The sequence below is a fragment of the Pseudophryne corroboree genome, assembly GCF_028390025.1.
Source record: "Pseudophryne corroboree isolate aPseCor3 chromosome 6 unlocalized genomic scaffold, aPseCor3.hap2 SUPER_6_unloc_4, whole genome shotgun sequence".
Taxonomy (NCBI): domain Eukaryota; kingdom Metazoa; phylum Chordata; class Amphibia; order Anura; family Myobatrachidae; genus Pseudophryne; species Pseudophryne corroboree.
The window spans coordinates 528,347-549,362 of record NW_026967605.1 but is presented as its reverse complement, the minus strand read 5'-3'; the positions used below and the strand labels follow the sequence as shown (position 1 = coordinate 549,362).

Below are 21,016 nucleotides of genomic sequence, written 5' to 3'. Positions count from 1 at the left end.
AGCTACAGATATGATGACCCTACACCACTATCCCAGCCCAGGAGAAGATGACATTACACTACTGTCCCAGCCCAGGAGAAGATTATATTACACCACTATCCCAGCCCCAGAGAACATGACACTACACCACTATCCCAGCCCAGGAGAAGATGACACTACACCACTATCCCAGCCCCAGAGAACATGACACTACACCACTATCCCAGCCCAGGAGAAGATGACACTACACCCCTATCCGAGACCTGGAGAAGATGACTCTATATCACTATCCCAGGCCCAGAGAAGATGACATTACACCACTATCCCAGCCCAGGAGAAGATGATATTACACCACTATCCCAGCCCCAGAGAAGATGACATTATAGCACAATCCCAGTCCCGGAGAAGATGACATTACACCACTATCCCAACACAGGAGAAGATGACATTACACCACTATCCCAACACAGGAGAAGATGACATTACACCACTATCCCAGCCCTGGAGAAGATGACATTACACCACTATCCCAGCCCAGGAGAAGATGACATTACACCACTATCCCAGCCCTTGAGAAGATGACATTACACCACTATCCCAGCCCTGGAGAAGATGACATTACACCACTATCCCAGCCCAGGAGAACATGACATTACACCACTATCCCAGCCCCAGAGAAGATGACACTTCACCCCTATCCAAGACCCGGAGAAGATGACTCTATACCACTATCCCAGCCCCAGAGAACATGACACTACACCACTATCCCAGCCCAGGAGAAGATGACTCTATACCACTATCCCAGGCTCAGAGAAGATGACACTACACCACAATCTCATCTGGTGATCTCTGAACATATGTGTAAACAGAAACTTCAGTATCAATTCAGTCTCAGTGACAGATTTGGGATGTGAAATCCTCTGTAGGAGCAGCAGAATTACCGAGAACTGGGGTGTCCAGGCTCATATAGGCAGCGGCTTTGAGGTGTAGCATGCTGAGATACCCCTGTAGGATAGAGACAGTATGATTATTATACTGTGTGAGGCAGGAGCTGGGAATTATACTATGGATCATTGTGTTACCTCCAGCCATTCCGTAGCGCCAATACTTCCGAAATCTCCCCCGTCCCAGCTCACAAACAGAATGCTGCGCCGCGGCTGGAAACCTGAAACACACACAAGTGTCTATCTCCTTTCCCAGTACACCCGGCCAGATACATACGTATATCTAGGCTTGGCAGTCCTGATTAATCAGGGGTGGGAGCGTGCTGATATACACCAGTACATTATAGCAATACATCTGCCTCTCTTAGGGGGGCATTTATCATAAATCACATATCCAATGTGTTCTGAGCACAATGTCAGCACCCAAGATCGCACTGTAAGATGCCATGGTACCGGCAGCATGCATTACCTAGCACCAGCCGTCCCTGCAATGTGCTCTGAGTGCTGCCGGGGCTACTCCGCACTCACTCTGACAGAACATGCACAGCAGCCATTGCTGGCGAGGGTTCCGGGGGAGACAGGCTACAGTGGGCTAATGCCATGAAGGGATCGCAGCAGGTATCGGGGATAGCATACATTCTGGGGGGAGGGGGGGGTGACGCTACATATTTGAGGTTGCCCTACGAAAGCGGTAGTTCTTGAGGAAATAACCCACAAATGTTGATAATTAGGCCCCTTGGTCTCACTCAGCATTGCTCTATCAGGTGGGTCTCCTAAGCAGAAGCGCAGGTGCTGGGGTATTTCCACTGTCTGCTAAGTGCTTTGGTCTCCAGGAAAATGGCTGCAGCTCGTATGATGCACCCACTAATAAAGATACTGTCAGATGATTACACAGCTCTGTCACTACACCTCCATCCTATCCTGTATCTCTCTGCTATTCCTGTACTGACCCCACACACACAGCACTACACCTCCATCCTGTCCTGTATCTCTCTACTATTCCTGTACTGATCCCACACACACAGCTCTGTCACTACACCTCCATCCTGTCCTGTATCTCTCTGCTATTCCTGTACTGACCCCACATACAGAGCTGTCACTACACCTCCATCCTATCCTGTATCTCACTGCTATTCCTGTACTGACCTCACACACACAGCTCTGTCACTACACCTCCATCCTATCCTGTATCTCTCTGCTATTCCTGTACTGACCCCACACATACAGCTGTCACTACACCTCCATCCTATCCTGTATCTCTCTACTATTCCTGTACTGACCTCATACACACAGCTCTGTCACTACACCTCCATCCTGTCCTGTATCTCTCTACTATTCCTGTACTGACCTCACACACACAGCTCTGTCACTACACCTCCCATCCTGTCCTGTATCTGTCTACTATTCCTGTACTGATCCCACACACACACAGCTGTCACTACACCTCCATCCTGTCCTGTATCTCTCTGCTATTCCTGTACTGACCCCACACACACAGCTCTGTCACTACACCTCCCATCCTGTCCTGTATCTCTACTATTCCTGTACAGACCTCACACACACAGCTCTGTCTCTACACCTCCATCCTGTCCTGTATCTCTCTACTATTCCTGTACTGACCTCACACACACAGCTCTGTCACTACACCTCCATCCTATCCTGTATCTCACTGCTATTCCTGTACTGACCTCACACACACAGCTCTGTCACTACACCTCCATCCTATCCTGTATCTCTCTGCTATTCCTGTACTGACCCCACACATACAGCTGTCACTACACCTCCATCCTATCCTGTATCTCTCTGCTATTCCTGTACTGACCCCACACATACAGCTGTCACTACACCTCCATCCTATCCTGTATCTCTCTACTATTCCTGTACTGACCTCATACACACAGCTCTGTCACTACACCTCCATCCTGTCCTGTATCTCTCTGCTATTCCTGTACTGACCCCACACATACAGCTGTCACTACACCTCAATCCTGTCCTGTATCTCTCTACTATTCCCGTACTGACCCCACACACACAGCTCTGTCACTACACCTCCATCCTGTCCTGTCTACTATTCCTGTACTGACCTCACACACACACAGCTCTGTCACTACACCTCCATCCTATCCTGTATCCCTCTGCTATTCCTGTACTGACCCCACACACACAGCTCTGTCACTACACCTCCATCCTATCCTGTATCTCTCTGCTATTCCTGTACTGACCCCACACACACAGCTCTGTCACTACACCTCCATCCTATCCTGTATCTCTCTGCTATTCCTGTACTGACCCCACACACACAGCTCTGTCACTACACCTCCATCCTATCCTGTATCTCTCTGCTATTCCTGTACTGACCCCACACACACAGCTCTGTCACTACACCTCCATCCTATCCTGTATCTCTCTACTATTCCTGTACTGACCTCATACACACAGCTCTGTCACTACACCTCCATCCTGTCCTGTATCTCTCTGCTATTCATGTACTGACCCCACACATACAGCTGTCACTACACCTCAATCCTGTCCTGTATCTCTCTACTATTCCCGTACTGACCACACACACACAGCTCTGTCACTACACCTCCATCCTGTCCTGTCTACTATTCCTGTACTGACCTCACACACACACAGCTCTGTCACTACACCTCCATCCTATCCTGTATCCCTCTGCTATTCCTGTACTGACCCCACACACATAGCTCTGTCACTACACCTCCATCCTATCCTGTATCTCTCTGCTATTCCTGTACTGACCCCACACACACAGCTCTGTCACTACACCTCCATCCTATCCTGTATCTCTCTGCTATTCCTGTACTGACCCCACACACACAGCTCTGTCACTACACCTCCATCCTATCCTGTATCTCTCTGCTATTCCTGTACTGACCCCACACACACAGATCTGTCACTACACCTCCATCCTATCCTGTATCTCTCTGCTATTCCTGTACTGACCCCACACACACAGCTCTGTCACTACACCTCCATCCTATCCTGTATCTCACTGCTATTCCTGTACTGACCTCACACACACAGCTCTGTCACTACACCTCCATCCTATCCTGTATCTCTCTGCTATTCCTGTACTGACCCCACACACACAGCTCTGTCACTACACCTCCATCCTATCCTGTATCTCACTGCTATTCCTGTACTGACCTCACACACACAGCTCTGTCACTACACCTCCATCCTATCCTGTATCTCTCTGCTATTCCTGTACTGACCTCACACACACAGCTCTGTCACTACACCTCCATCCTGTCCTGTATCTGTCTACTATTCCTGTACTGACCTCACACACACACAGCTCTACACCTCTATCCTGTCCTGTATCTCTCTACTATTCCTGTACTGACCCCACACACACAGCTCTGTCACTACACCTCCATCCTATCCTGTATCTCTCTACTTTTCCTGTACTGACCTCACACATACAGCTGTCACTGCACCTCCATCCTGTCCTGTATCTCTCTACTATTCCTGTATTGACCCCACACATACAGCTGTCACTACACCTCCATCATGTCCTGTATCTCTCTACTATTCCTGTACTGACCCCACACACACAGCTCTGTCACTACACCTCCTTCCTGTCCTGTATCTCTCTGCTATTCCTGTACTGACCCCACACACACAGCTCTGTCACTACACCTCCATCCTATCCTGTATCTCTACTATTCCTGTACTGACCTCACACATACACAGCCTTGTCACTACACCTCCATCCTATCCTGTATCTCACTACTATTCCTGTACTGACCTCACACACACAGCTCTGTCACTACACCTCCATCCTATCCTGTATCTCTCTACTATTCCTGTACTGACCTCACACACACAGCTCTGTCACTACACCTCCATCCTATCCGGTATCTCTCTGCTATTCCTGTACTGACCTCACACACACAGCTCTATCACTACACCTCCATCCTGTCCTGTATCTGTCTACTATTCCTGTACTGACCTCACACACACAACGCTCTGTCACTACACCTCCATCCTCTCCTGTATCTCTCTACTATTCCTGTACTGACCTCACACACACAGCTCTGTCACTACACCTCCATCCTGTCCTGTATCTCTATACTATTCCTGTACTGACCTCACACACACAGCTCTGTCACTACACCTCCTTCCTGTCCTGTATCTCTCTACTACTCATGTACTGACCCCACACAGCTCTGTCACTACACCTCCATCCTATCCTGTATCTCTCTGCTATTCCTGTACTGACCTCACACATACAGCTCTGTCACTACACCTCCATCCTGTCCTGTATCTCTCTACTATTCCTGTACTGACCTCACACACACAGCTCTGTCACTACACCTCCATCCTGTCCTGTATCTCTCTACTATTCCTGTACTGACCCCTCACACACACAGCTCTGTCACTACACCTCCATCCTATCCTGTATCTCTCTACTATTCCTGCACTGACCTCACACAGCTGTCACTACACCTCCAGCCTGTCCTGTATCTCTCTACTATTCCTGTACTGACCTCACACACACAGCTCTGTCACTACACCTCCATCCTGTCCTGTATCTCTCTACTATTCCTGTACTGACCTCACACACACAACGCTCTGTCACTACACCTCCAGCATGTCCTGAATCTCTCTACTATTCCTGAACTGACCCCTCACACATACAGCTCTGTCACTACACCTCCATCCTGTCCTGTATCTCTCTACTATTCCTGTACTGACCTCACACACACAGCTCTGTCACTACACCTCCATCCTGTCCTGTATCTCTCTACTATTCCTGTACTGACCTCACACACACAGCTCTGTCACTACACCTCCAGCCTGTCCTGTATCTCTCTACTATTCCTGTACTGACCTCACACACACAACGCTCTGTCACTACACCTCCATCCTGTCCTGTATCTCTCTACTATTCCTGTACTGACCTCACACACACAGCTCTGTCACTACACCTCCAGCCTGTCCTGTATCTCTCTACTATTCCTGTACTGACCTCACACACACAACGCTCTGTCACTACACCTCCAGCCTGTCCTGTATTTCTCTACTATTCCTGTACTGACCCCCCCCCCCCCCACACACACACACAGCTCTGTCACTACACCTCCATCCTGTCCTGTATCTCTCTACTATTCCTGTACTAATCTCTCACACACAGCTCTGTCACTACACCTCCATCCTGTCCTGTATCTCTCTACTATTCCTGTACTGACCCCACACACACACCGCTCTGTCACTACACCTCCATCCTGTCCTGTATCTCTCTACTATTCCTGTACTGACCTCACACACACAACGCTCTGTCACTACACCTCCATCCTCTCCTGTATCTCTCTACTATTCCTGTACTGACCCCCCCCCTCCCCCCCACACACACAGTTCTGTCACTACACCTCCAGCCTGTCCTGTATCTCTCTACTATTCCTGTACTGACCCCCCCCCCACACACACACACACAGCTCTGTCACTACACCTCCATCCTGTCCTGTATCTCTCTACTATTCCTGTACTGACCCCACACACACCGCTCTGTCACTACACCTCCATCCTGTCCTGTATCTCTCTACTATTCCTGTACTAATCTCTCACACACAGCTCTGTCACTACACCTCCATCCTGTCCTGTATCTCTCTACTATTCCTGTACTGACCCCACACACACCGCTCTGTCACTACACCTCCATCCTGTCCTGTATCTCTCTACTATTCCTGTACTGACCTCACACACACAACGCTCTGTCACTACACCTCCATCCTCTCCTGTATCTCTCTACTATTCCTGTACTGACCCCCCCCTCCCCCCCACACACACAGTTCTGTCACTACACCTCCATCCTGTCCTGTATCTCTCTAATATTCCTGTACTGACCACACACACAGCTCTGTCACTACACCTCCATCCTGTCCTGTATCTGTCTACTATTCCCGTACTGACCTCACACACACACAGCTCTACACCTCCATCCTGTCCTGTATCTCTCTACTATTCCTGTATTGACCCCACACACACAGCTCTGTCACTACACCTCCATCCTGTCCTGTATCTCTCTGCTATTCCTGTACTGACCCCACACACACAGCTCTGTCACTTCACCTCCATCCTATCCTGTATCTCTCTACTATTCCTGTACTGACCACACACATACAGCTCTGTCACTACACCTCCATCCTGTCCTGTATCTGTCTACTATTCCTGTACTGACCTCACACACACACAGCTCTACACCTCCATCCTGTCCTGTATTGACCCCACACACACAGCTCTGTCACTACACCTCCATCCTGTCCTGTATCTCTCTGCTATTCCTGTACTGACCCCACACACACAGCTCTGTCACTTCACCTCCATCCTGTCCTGTATCTCTCTGCTATTCCTGTACTGACCTCACACACACAGATCTGTCACTACACCTCCATCATATCCTGTATCTCTCTACTATTCCTGTACTGACCTCACACACACAGCTCTGTCACTACACCTCCATCCTATCCTGTATCTCTCTGCTATTCCTGTACTGACCTCACACACACAGCTCTGTCACTACACCTCCATCCTGTCCTGTATCTGTCTACTATTCCTGTACTGACCTCACACACACAACGCTCTGTCACTACACCTCCATCCTGTCCTGTATCTCTCTACTATTCCTGTACTGACCTCACACACACAGCTCTGTCACTACACCTCCTTCCTGTCCTGTATCTCTCTACTACTCATGTACTGACCCCACACACACACACAGCTCTGTCACTACACCTCCACCCTGTCCTGTATCTCTCTACTATTCCTGTACTGACCCCACACACAGCTCTGTCACTACACCTCCATCCTGTCCTGTATCTCTCTACTATTCCTGCACTGACCTCACACACACAGCTCTGTCACTACACCTCCATCCTGTCCTGTATCTCTCTACTATTCCTGTATTGACCCCACACACACACACAGCTCTGTCACTACACCTCCATCCTATCCTGTATCTGTCTACTATTCCTGTACTGACCTCATACACACAGCTCTGTCACTACACCTCCTTCCTGTCCTGTATCTCTCTACTACTCATGTACTGACCCCCCACACACACAGCTCTGTCACTACACCTCCACCCTGTCCTGTATCTCTCTACTATTCCTGTACTGACCCCACACACAGCTCTGTCACTACACCTCCATCCTGTCCTGTATCTCTCTACTATTCCTGCACTGACCTCACACACACAGCTCTGTCACTACACCTCCATCCTGTCCTGTATCTCTCTACTATTCCTGTATTGACCCCACACACACAGCTCTGTCACTACACCTCCATCCTATCCTGTATCTGTCTACTATTCCTGTACTGACCTCACACATACAGCTCTGTCACTACACCTCCATCCTGTCCTGTATCTCTCTACTATTCCTGTACTGACCTCACACATACAGCTGTCACTACACTTCCATCCTGTCCTGTATCTATCTACTATTCCTGTACTGACCCCTCAGACACAGCTCTGTAACTACACCTCCATCCTGTCCTGTATCTCTCTACTATTCCTGTACTAACCTCACACACACAGCTCTGTCACTACACCTCCATCCTGTCCTGTATCTCTCTACTATTCCTGTACTGACCCCACACACACACACACACACCTCTGTCACTACACCTCCATCCTGTCCTGTATCTCTCTACTATTCCTGTACTGACCACACACACACAGCTCTGTCACTACACCTCCATCCTGTCCTGTATCTGTCTACTATTCCTGTACTGACCTCACACACACACACACAGCTCTACACCTCCATCCTGTCCTGTATCTCTCTACTATTTCTGTATTGACCCCACACACACAGCTCTGTCACTACACCTCCATCCTGTCCTGTATCTCTCTGCTATTCCTGTACTGACCCCACACACACAGCTCTGTCACTTCACCTCCATCCTGTCCTGTATCTCTCTGCTATTCCTGTACTGACCTCACACACACAGATCTGTCACTACACCTCCATCATATCATGTATCTCTCTACTATTCCTGTACTGACCTCACACACACAGCTCTGTCACTACTCCTCCATCCTATCCTGTATCTCTCTGCTATTCCTGTACTGACCTCACACACACAGCTCTGTCACTACACCTCCATCCTGTCCTGTATCTGTCTACTATTCCTGTACTGACCTCACACACACAACGCTCTGTCACTACACCTCCATCCTGTCCTGTATCTCTCTACTATTCCTGTACTGACCTCACACTAGAGATGAGCGGGTTCGGTTTCTTTGAATCCGAACCCGCACGAACTTCACTTTTTTTTTCACGGGTCCGAGCGACTCGGATCTTCCCGCCTTGCTCGGTTAACCCGAGCGCGCCCGAACGTCATCATGACGCTGTCGGATTCTCGCGAGATTCGGATTCTATATAAGGAGCCGCGCGTCGCCGCCATTTTCACACGTGCATTGAGATTGATAGGGAGAGGACGTGGCTGGCGTCCTCTCCATTTAGATTAGATTTAGAAGAGAGAGAGAGAGAGAGATTGCTGTGATACTGTAGATTAGAAGAGAGTGCAGACAGAGTTTAGTGACTGACGACCACAGTGACCAGTGACCACCAGAGACAGTGCAGTTGTTTGTTTTATTTAATATATCCGTTCTCTGCCTGAAAAAAACGATACACAGTCACACAGTGACTCAGTCTGTGTGCACTGCTCAGCCCAGTGTGCTGCACATCAATGTATTGTATATAAAGCTTATAATTGTGGGGGAGACTGGGGAGCACTGCAGGTTGTTATAGCAGGAGCCAGGAGTACATGATAAATAATATTATATTAAAATTAAACAGTGCACACTTTTGCTGCAGGAGTGCCACTGCCAGTGTGACTAGTGGTGACCAGTGCCTGACCACCAGTATATTAGTAGTATTGTATACTATCTCTTTATCAACCAGTCTATATTAGCAGCAGACACAGTACAGTGCGGTAGTTCACGGCTGTGGCTACCTCTGTGTCGGCACTCGGCAGGCAGTCCGTCCATCCATAATTGTATTATAATATATACCACCTAACCGTGGTTTTTTTTTCATTCTTTATACCGTCGTCATACTAGTTGTTGTTACGAGTATACTACTATCTCTTTATCAACCAGTGTACAGTGCGGTAGTTCACGGCTGTGGCTACCTCTGTGTCGGCACTCGGCAGGCAGTCCGTCCAACCATAATTGTATTATAATATATACCACCTAACCGTGGTTTTTTTTTCATTCTTTATACCGTCGTCATACTAGTTGTTACGAGTATACTACTATCTCTTTATCAACCAGTGTACAGTGCGGTAGTTCACGGCTGTGGCTACCTCTGTGTCGGCACTCGGCAGGCAGTCCGTCCATCCATAATTGTATTATAATATATACCACCTAACCGTGTTTTTTTTTTCATTCTTTATACCGTCGTCATACTAGTTGTTACGAGTATACTACTATCTCTTTATCAACCAGTGTACAGTGCGGTAGTTCACGGCTGTGGCTACCTCTGTGTCGGCACTCGGCAGGCAGTCCGTCCAACCATAATTGTATTATAATATATACCACCTAACCGTGGTTTTTTTTTCATTCTTTATACCGTCGTCATACTAGTTGTTACGAGTATACTACTATCTCTTTATCAACCAGTGTACAGTGCGGTAGTTCACGGCTGTGGCTACCTCTGTGTCGGCACTCGGCAGGCAGTCCGTCCAACCATAATTGTATTATAATATATACCACCTAACCGTGGTTTTTTTTTCATTCTTTATACCGTCGTCATACTAGTTGTTACGAGTATACTACTATCTCTTTATCAACCAGTGTACAGTGCGGTAGTTCACGGCTGTGGCTACCTCTGTGTCGGCACTCGGCAGGCAGTCCGTCCAACCATAATTGTATTATATACCACCTAACCGTGGTTTTTTTTTCATTCTTTATACCGTCGTCATACTAGTTGTTACGAGTATACTACTATCTCTTTATCAACCAGTGTACAGTGCGGTAGTTCACGGCTGTGGCTACCTCTGTGTCGGCACTCGGCAGGCAGTCCGTCCAACCATAATTGTATTATAATATATACCACCTAACCGTGGTTTTTTTTTCATTCTTTATACCGTCGTCATACTAGTTGTTACGAGTATACTACTATCTCTTTATCAACCAGTGTACAGTGCGGTAGTTCACGGCTGTGGCTACCTCTGTGTCGGCACTCGGCAGGCAGTCCGTCCATCCATAATTGTATTATAATATATACCACCTAACCGTGGTTTTTTTTTCATTCTTTATACCGTCGTCATACTAGTTGTTACGAGTATACTACTATCTCTTTATCAACCAGTGTACAGTGCGGTAGTTCACGGCTGTGGCTACCTCTGTGTCGGCACTCGGCAGGCAGTCCGTCCAACCATAATTGTATTATATACCACCTAACCGTGGTTTTTTTTTCATTCTTTATACCGTCGTCATACTAGTTGTTACGAGTATACTACTATCTCTTTATCAACCAGTGTACAGTGCGGTAGTTCACGGCTGTGGCTACCTCTGTGTCGGCACTCGGCAGGCAGTCCGTCCAACCATAATTGTATTATAATATATACCACCTAACCGTGGTTTTTTTTTCATTCTTTATACCGTCGTCATACTAGTTGTTACGAGTATACTACTATCTCTTTATCAACCAGTGTACAGTGCGGTAGTTCACGGCTGTGGCTACCTCTGTGTCGGCACTCGGCAGGCAGTCCGTCCAACCATAATTGTATTATATACCACCTAACCGTGGTTTTTTTTTCATTCTTTATACCGTCGTCATACTAGTTGTTACGAGTATACTACTATCTCTTTATCAACCAGTGTACAGTGCGGTAGTTCACGGCTGTGGCTACCTCTGTGTCGGCACTCGGCAGGCAGTCCGTCCATCCATAATTGTATTATATACCACCTAACCGTGGTTTTTTTATACCACCTAACCGTGGCAGTCCGTCCATAATTGTATACTAGTATCCAATCCATCCATCCCCATTGTTTACCTGAGGTGCCTTTTAGTTCTGCCTATAAAATATGGAGAACAAAAAAGTTGAGGTTCCAAAATTAGGGAAAGATCAAGATCCACTTCCACCTCGTGCTGAAGCTGCTGCCACTAGTCATGGCCGAGACGATGAAATGCCAGCAACGTCGTCTGCCAAGGCCGATGCCCAATGTCATAGTACAGAGCATGTCAAATCCAAAACACCAAATATCAGAAAAAAAAGGACTCCAAAACCTAAAATAAAATTGTCGGAGGAGAAGCGTAAACTTGCCAATATGCCATTTACCACACGGAGTGGCAAGGAACGGCTGAGGCCCTGGCCTATGTTCATGGCTAGTGGTTCAGCTTCACATGAGGATGGAAGCACTCAGCCTCTCGCTAGAAAACTGAAAAGACTCAAGCTGGCAAAAGCACCGCAAAGAACTGTGCGTTCTTTGAAATCCCAAATCCACAAGGAGAGTCCAATTGTGTCGTTTGCGATGCCTGACCTTCCCAACACTGGACGTGAAGAGCATGCGCCTTCCACTATTTGCATGCCCCCTGCAAGTGCTGGAAGGAGCACCCGCAGTCCAGTTCCTGATAGTCAGATTGAAGATGTCAGTGTTGAAGTACACCAGGATGAGGAGGATATGGGTGTTGCTGGCGCTGGGGAGGAAATTGACCAGGAGGATTCTGATGGTGAGGTGGTTTGTTTAAGTCAGGCACCCGGGGAGACACCTGTTGTCCGTGGGAGGAATATGGCCGTTGACATGCCAGGTGAAAATACCAAAAAAATCAGCTCTTCGGTGTGGAGGTATTTCACCAGAAATGCGGACAACAGGTGTCAAGCCGTGTGTTCCCTTTGTCAAGCTGTAATAAGTAGGGGTAAGGACGTTAACCACCTCGGAACATCCTCCCTTATACGTCACCTGCAGCGCATTCATAATAAGTCAGTGACAAGTTCAAAAACTTTGGGTGACAGCGGAAGCAGTCCACTGACCAGTAAATCCCTTCCTCTTGTAACCAAGCTCACGCAAACCACCCCACCAACTCCCTCAGTGTCAATTTCCTCCTTCCCCAGGAATGCCAATAGTCCTGCAGGCCATGTCACTGGCAATTCTGACGAGTCCTCTCCTGCCTGGGATTCCTCCGATGCATCCTTGCGTGTAACGCCTACTGCTGCTGGCGCTGCTGTTGTTGCCGCTGGGAGTCGATGGTCATCCCAGAGGGGAAGTCGTAAGCCCACTTGTACTACTTCCAGTAAGCAATTGACTGTTCAACAGTCCTTTGCGAGGAAGATGAAATATCACAGCAGTCATCCTACTGCAAAGCGGATAACTGAGGCCTTGGCATCCTGGGTGGTGAGAAACGTGGTTCCGGTATCCATCATTACTGCAGAGCCAACTAGAGACTTGTTGGAGGTACTGTGTCCCCGGTACCAAATACCATCTAGGTTCCATTTCTCTAGGCAGGCGATACCGAAAATGTACACAGACCTCAGAAAAAGAGTCACCAGTGTCCTAAAAAATGCAGCTGTACCCAATGTCCACTTAACCACGGACATGTGGACAAGTGGAGCAGGGCAGGGTCAGGACTATATGACTGTGACAGCCCACTGGGTAGATGTATGGACTCCCGCCGCAAGAACAGCAGCGGCGGCACCAGTAGCAGCATCTCGCAAACGCCAACTCTTTCCTAGGCAGGCTACGCTTTGTATCACCGGTTTCCAGAATACGCACACAGCTGAAAACCTCTTACGGCAACTGAGGAAGATCATCGCGGAATGGCTTACCCCAATTGGACTCTCCTGTGGATTTGTGGCATCGGACAACGCCAGCAATATTGTGTGTGCATTAAATATGGGCAAATTCCAGCACGTCCCATGTTTTGCACATACCTTGAATTTGGTGGTGCAGAATTTTTTAAAAAACGACAGGGGCGTGCAAGAGATGCTGTCGGTGGCCAGAAAAATTGCGGGACACTTTCGGCGTACAGGCACCACGTACAGAAGACTGGAGCACCACCAAAAACTACTGAACCTGCCCTGCCATCATCTGAAGCAAGAAGTGGTAACGAGGTGGAATTCAACCCTCTATATGCTTCAGAGGTTGGAGGAGCAGCAAAAGGCCATTCAAGCCTATACAATTGAGCACGATATAGGAGATGGAATGCACCTGTCTCAAGTGCAGTGGAGAATGATTTCAACGTTGTGCAAGGTTCTGATGCCCTTTGAACTTGCCACACGTGAAGTCAGTTCAGACACTGCCAGCCTGAGTCAGGTCATTCCCCTCATCAGGCTTTTGCAGAAGAAGCTGGAGGCATTGAAGAAGGAGCTAACACGGAGCGATTCCGCTAGGCATGTGGGACTTGTGGATGCAGCCCTTAATTCGCTTAACAAGGATTCACGGGTGGTCAATCTGTTGAAATCAGAGCACTACATTTTGGCCACCGTGCTCGATCCTAGATTTAAAGCCTACCTTGGATCTCTCTTTCCGGCAGACACAGGTCTGCTGGGGTTGAAAGACCTGCTGGTGACAAAATTGTCAAGTCAAGCGGAACGCGACCTGTCAACATCTCCTCCTTCACATTCTCCCGCAACTGGGGGTGCGAGGAAAAGGCTCAGAATTCCGAGCCCACCCGCTGGCGGTGATGCAGGGCAGTCTGGAGCGACTGCTGATGCTGACATCTGGTCCGGACTGAAGGACCTGACAACGATTACGGACATGTCGTCTACTGTCACTGCATATGATTCTCTCAACATTGATAGAATGGTGGAGGATTATATGAGTGACCGCATCCAAGTAGGCACGTCACACAGTCCGTACTTATACTGGCAGGAAAAAGAGGCAATTTGGAGGCCCTTGCACAAACTGGCTTTATTCTACCTAAGTTGCCCTCCCACAAGTGTGTACTCCGAAAGAGTGTTTAGTGCCGCCGCTCACCTTGTCAGCAATCGGCGTACGAGGTTACATCCAGAAAATGTGGAGAAGATGATGTTCATTAAAATGAATTATAATCAATTCCTCCGCGGAGACATTGACCAGCAGCAATTGCCTCCACAAAGTACACAGGGAGCTGAGATGGTGGATTCCAGTGGGGACGAATTGATAATCTGTGAGGAGGGGGATGTACACGGTGATATATCGGAGGATGATGATGAGGTGGACATCTTGCCTCTGTAGAGCCAGTTTGTGCAAGGAGAGATTAATTGCTTCTTTTTTGGGGGGGGTCCAAACCAACCCGTCATATCAGTCACAGTCGTGTGGCAGACCCTGTCACTGAAATGATGGGTTGGTTAAAGTGTGCATGTCCTGTTTTGTTTATACAACATAAGGGTGGGTGGGAGGGCCCAAGGATAATTCCATCTTGCACCTCTTTTTTCTTTTCTTTTTCTTTGCATCATGTGCTGATTGGGGAGGTTTTTTTGGAAGGGACATCCTGCGTGACACTGCAGTGCCACTCCTAGATGGGCCCGGTGTTTGTGTCGGCCACTAGGGTCGCTAATCTTACTCACACAGTCAGCTACCTCATTGCGCCTCTTTTTTTCTTTGCGTCATGTGCTGTTTGGGGAGGGTTTTTTGGAAGGGACATCCTGCGTGACACTGCAGTGCCACTCCTAGATGTGCCCGGTGTTTGTGTCGGCCACTAGGGTCGCTAATCTTACTCACACAGCTACCTCATTGCGCCTCTTTTTTTCTTTGCGTCATGTGCTGTTTGGGGAGGGTTTTTTGGAAGGGACATCCTGCGTGACACTGCAGTGCCACTCCTAGATGTGCCCGGTGTTTGTGTCGGCCACTAGGGTCGCTAATCTTACTCACACAGTCAGCTACCTCATTGCGCCTCTTTTTTTCTTTGCGTCATGTGCTGTTTGGGGAGGGTTTTTTGGAAGGGCCATCCTGCGTGACACTGCAGTGCCACTCCTAGATGGGCCCGGTGTTTGTGTCGGCCACTAGGGTCGCTAATCTTACTCACACAGCTACCTCATTGCGCCTCTTTTTTTCTTTGCGTCATGTGCTGTTTGGGGAGGGTTTTTTGGAAGGGACATCCTGCGTGACACTGCAGTGCCACTCCTAGATGGGCCCGGTGTTTGTGTCGGCCACTAGGGTCGCTTATCTTACTCACACAGCGACCTCGGTGCAAATTTTAGGACTAAAAATAATATTGTGAGGTGTGAGGTATTCAGAATAGACTGAAAATGAGTGTAAATTATGGTTTTTGAGGTTAATAATACTTTGGGATCAAAATGACCCCCAAATTCTATGATTTAAGCTGTTTTTTAGTGTTTTTGGAAAAAAACACCCGAATCCAAAACACACCCGAATCCGACAAAAATAATTCGGTGAGGTTTTGCCAAAACGCGTTCGAACCCAAAACACGGCCGCGGAACCGAACCCAAAACCAAAACACAAAACCCGAAAAATTTCAGGCGCTCATCTCTACCTCACACACACAGCTCTGTCACTACACCTCCTTCCTGTCCTGTATCTCTCTACTACTCATGTACTGACCCCACACACACACAGCTCTGTCACTACACCTCCACCCTGTCCTGTATCTCTCTACTATTCCTGTACTGACCCCACACACAGCTCTGTCACTACACCTCCATCCTGTCCTGTATCTCTCTACTATTCCTGCACTGACCTCACACACACAGCTCTGTCACTACACCTCCATCCTGTCCTGTATCTCTCTACTATTCCTGTATTGACCCCACACACACACACAGCTCTGTCACTACACCTCCATCCTATCCTGTATCTGTCTACTATTCCTGTACTGACCTCATACACACAGCTCTGTCACTACACCTCCTTCCTGTCCTGTATCTCTCTACTACTCATGTACTGACCCCCCACACACACAGCTCTGTCACTACACCTCCACCCTGTCCTGTATCTCTCTACTATTCCTGTACTGACCCCCCACACAGCTCTGTCACTACACCTCCATCCTGTCCTGTATCTCTATACTATTCCTGCACTGACCTCACACACACAGCTCTGTCACTACACCTCCATCCTGTCCTGTATCTCTCTACTATTCCTGTATTGACCCCACACACACAGCTCTGTCACTACACCATCATCCTATCCTGTATCTGTCTACTATTCCTGTACTGACCTCACACATACAGCTCTGTCACTACACCTCCATCCTGTCCTGTATCTCTCTACTATTCCTGTACTGACCTCACACATACAGCTGTCACTACACTTCCATCCTGTCCTGTATCTATCTACTATTCCTGTACTGACCCCTCAGACACAGCTCTGTAACTACACCTCCATCCTGTCCTGTATCTCTCTACTATTCCTGTACTAACCTCACACACACAGCTCTGTCACTACACCTCCATCCTGTCCTGTATCTCTCTACTATTCCTGTACTGACCCCACACACACACACCTCTGTCACTACACCTCCATCCTGTCCTGTATCTCTCTACTATTCCTGTACTGACCACACACACACAGCTCTGTCACTACACCTCCATCCTGTCCTGTATCTGTCTACTATTCCTGTACTGACCTCACACACACACACACAGCTCTACACCTCCATCCTGTCCTGTATCTCTCTACTATTTCTGTATTGACCCCACACACACAGCTCTGTCACTACACCTCCATCCTGTCCTGTATCTCTCTGCTATTCCTGTACTGACCCCACACACACAGCTCTGTCACTTCACCTCCATCCTGTCCTGTATCTCTCTGCTATTCCTGTACTGACCTCACACACACAGATCTGTCACTACACCTCCATCATATCCTGTATCTCTCTACTATTCCTGTACTGACCTCACACACACAGCTCTGTCACTACAATTCCATCCTATCCTGTATCTCTCTGCTATTCCTGTACTGACCTCACACACACAGCTCTGTCACTACACCTCCATCCTGTCCTGTATCTGTCTACTATTCCTGTACTGACCTCACACACACAACGCTCTGTCACTACACCTCCATCCTGTCCTGTATCTCTCTACTATTCCTGTACTGACCTCACACACACACAGCTCTGTCACTACACCTCCTTCCTGTCCTGTATCTCTCTACTACTCATGTACTGACCCCACACACACACAGCTCTGTCACTACACCTCCACTCTGTCCTGTATCTCTCTACTATTCCTGTACTGACCCCACACACAGCTCTGTCACTACACCTCCATCCTGTCCTGTATCTCTATACTATTCCTGCACTGACCTCACACACACAGCTCTGTCACTACACCTCCATCCTGTCCTGTATCTCTCTACTATTCCTGTATTGACCCCACACACACACACACACAGCTCTGTCACTACACCTCCATCCTATCCTGTATCTGTCTACTATTCCTGTACTGACCTCATACACACAGCTCTGTCACTACACCTCCTTCCTGTCCTGTATCTCTCTACTATTCCTGTACTGACCCCCCACACAGCTCTGTCACTACACCTCCATCCTGTCCTGTATTTCTCTACTATTCCTGCACTGACCTCACACACACAGCTCTGTCACTACACCTCCATCCTGTCCTGTATCTCTCTACTATTCCTGTATTGACCCCACACACACAGCTCTGTCACTACACCTCCATCCTATCCTGTATCTGTCTACTATTCCTGTACTGACCTCACACATACAGCTCTGTCACTACACCTCCATCCTGTCCTGTATCTCTCTACTATTCCTGTACTGACCTCACACATACAGCTCTGTCACTACACCTCCATCCTGTCCTGTATCTCTCTACTATTCCTGTACTGACCTCACACATACAGCTCTGTCACTACACCTCCATCCTGTCCTGTATCTATCTACTATTCCTGTACTGACCCCTCAGACACAGCTCTGTAACTACACCTCCATCCTGTCCTGTATCTCTCTACTATTCCTGTACTAACCTCACACACACAGCTCTGTCACTACACCTCCATCCTGTCCTGTATCTCTCTACTATTCCTGTACTGACCCCCCCCCCTCCCCCCCACACACACACAGTTCTGTCACTACACCTCCAGCCTGTCCTGTATCTCTCTACTATTCCTGTACTGACCCCACACACACACACCTCTGTCACTACACCTCCATCCTGTCCTGTATCTCTCTACTATTCCTGTACTGACCACACACACACACAGCTCTGTCACTACACCTCCATCCTGTCCTGTATCTGTCTACTATTCCTGTACTGACCTCACACACACACACACACACACACAGCTCTACACCTCCATCCTGTCCTGTATCTCTCTACTATTTCTGTATTGACCCCACACACACAGCTCTGTCACTACACCTCCATCCTGTCCTGTATCTCTCTGCTATTCCTGTACTGACCCCACACACACAGCTCTGTCACTTCACCTCCATCCTGTCCTGTATCTCTCTGCTATTCCTGTACTGACCTCACACACACAGATCTGTCACTACACCTCCATCATATCCTGTATCTCTCTACTATTCCTGTACTGACCTCACACACACAGCTCTGTCACTACACCTCCATCCTATCCTGTATCTCTCTGCTATTCCTGTACTGACCTCACACACACAGCTCTGTCACTACACCTCCATCCTGTCCTGTATCTGTCTACTATTCCTGTACTGACCTCACACACACAACGCTCTGTCACTACACCTCCATCCTGTCCTGTATCTCTCTACTATTCCTGTACTGACCTCACACACACAGCTCTGTCACTACACCTCCTTCCTGTCCTGTATCTCTCTACTACTCATGTACTGACCCCACACACACACAGCTCTGTCACTACACCTCCACCCTGTCCTGTATCTCTCTACTATTCCTGTACTGACCCCACACACAGCTCTGTCACTACACCTCCATCCTGTCCTGTATCTCTATACTATTCCTGCACTGACCTCACACACACAGCTCTGTCACTACACCTCCATCCTGTCCTGTATCTCTCTACTATTCCTGTATTGACCCCACACACACCTATCCTGTATCTGTCTACTATTCCTGTACTGACCTCATACACACAGCTCTGTCACTACACCTCCTTCCTGTCCTGTATCTCTCTACTACTCATGTACTGACCCCCCACACACACAGCTCTGTCACTACACCTCCACCCTGTCCTGTATCTCTCTACTATTCCTGTACTGACCCCCCACACAGCTCTGTCACTACACCTCCATCCTGTCCTGTATTTCTCTACTATTCCTGCACTGACCTCACACACACAGCTCTGTCACTACACCTCCATCCTGTCCTGTATCTCTCTACTATTCCTGTATTGACCCCACACACACAGCTCTGTCACTACACCTCCATCCTATCCTGTATCTGTCTACTATTCCTGTACTGACCTCACACATACAGCTCTGTCACTACACCTCCATCCTGTCCTGTATCTCTCTACTATTCCTGTACTGACCTCACACATACAGCTGTCACTACACTTCCATCCTGTCCTGTATCTATCTACTATTCCTGTACTGACCCCTCAGACACAGCTCTGTAACTACACCTCCATCCTGTCCTGTATCTCTCTACTATTCCTGTACTAACCTCACACACACAGCTCTGTCACTACACCTCCATCCTGTCCTGTATCTCTCTACTATTCCTGTACTGACCCCCCCCCCTCCCCCCCACACACACACAGTTCTGTCACTACACCTCCAGCCTGTCCTGTATCTCTCTACTATTCCTGTACTGACCCCCCCCCCCCCCCCCCACACACACACAGCTCTGTCACTACACCTCCATCCTGTCCTGTATCTCTCTACTATTCCTATACTAATCTCTCACACACAGCTCTGTCACTACACCTCCATCCTGTCCTGTATCTCTCTACTATTCCTGTACTGACCCCACACACACACCGCTCTGTCACTACACCTCCATCCTGTCCTGTATCTCTCTACTATTCCTGTACTGACCTCACACACACAACGCTCTGTCACTACACCTCCATCCTGTCCTGTATCTCTCTACTATTCCTGTACTGACCCCACACACACAGCTCTGTCACTACACCTCCATCCTGTCCTGTATCTCTCTACTATTCCTGTACTGACCACACACACACAGCTCTGTCACTACACCTCCAT

At 48.4% G+C, this 21,016-nt stretch overlaps 1 protein-coding gene across 2 annotated transcripts in view; it reads right to left on the bottom strand.

The window, feature by feature from the left end:
* The window catches only part of TFR2 (transferrin receptor 2), a 130,697-nt gene that overhangs the window by 34,929 nt on the left and 74,752 nt on the right, over positions 1-21,016 (bottom strand). For both annotated transcript variants that reach the window (XM_063950434.1, XM_063950433.1), the window contains 2 exons: positions 1,062-1,144; positions 921-984 (listed from right to left, as the gene is read on the bottom strand). In XM_063950434.1, the coding sequence (XP_063806504.1) occupies positions 921-984; positions 1,062-1,144 (147 nt within the window). The remainder of the gene's footprint in view (positions 1-920; positions 985-1,061; positions 1,145-21,016) is intronic.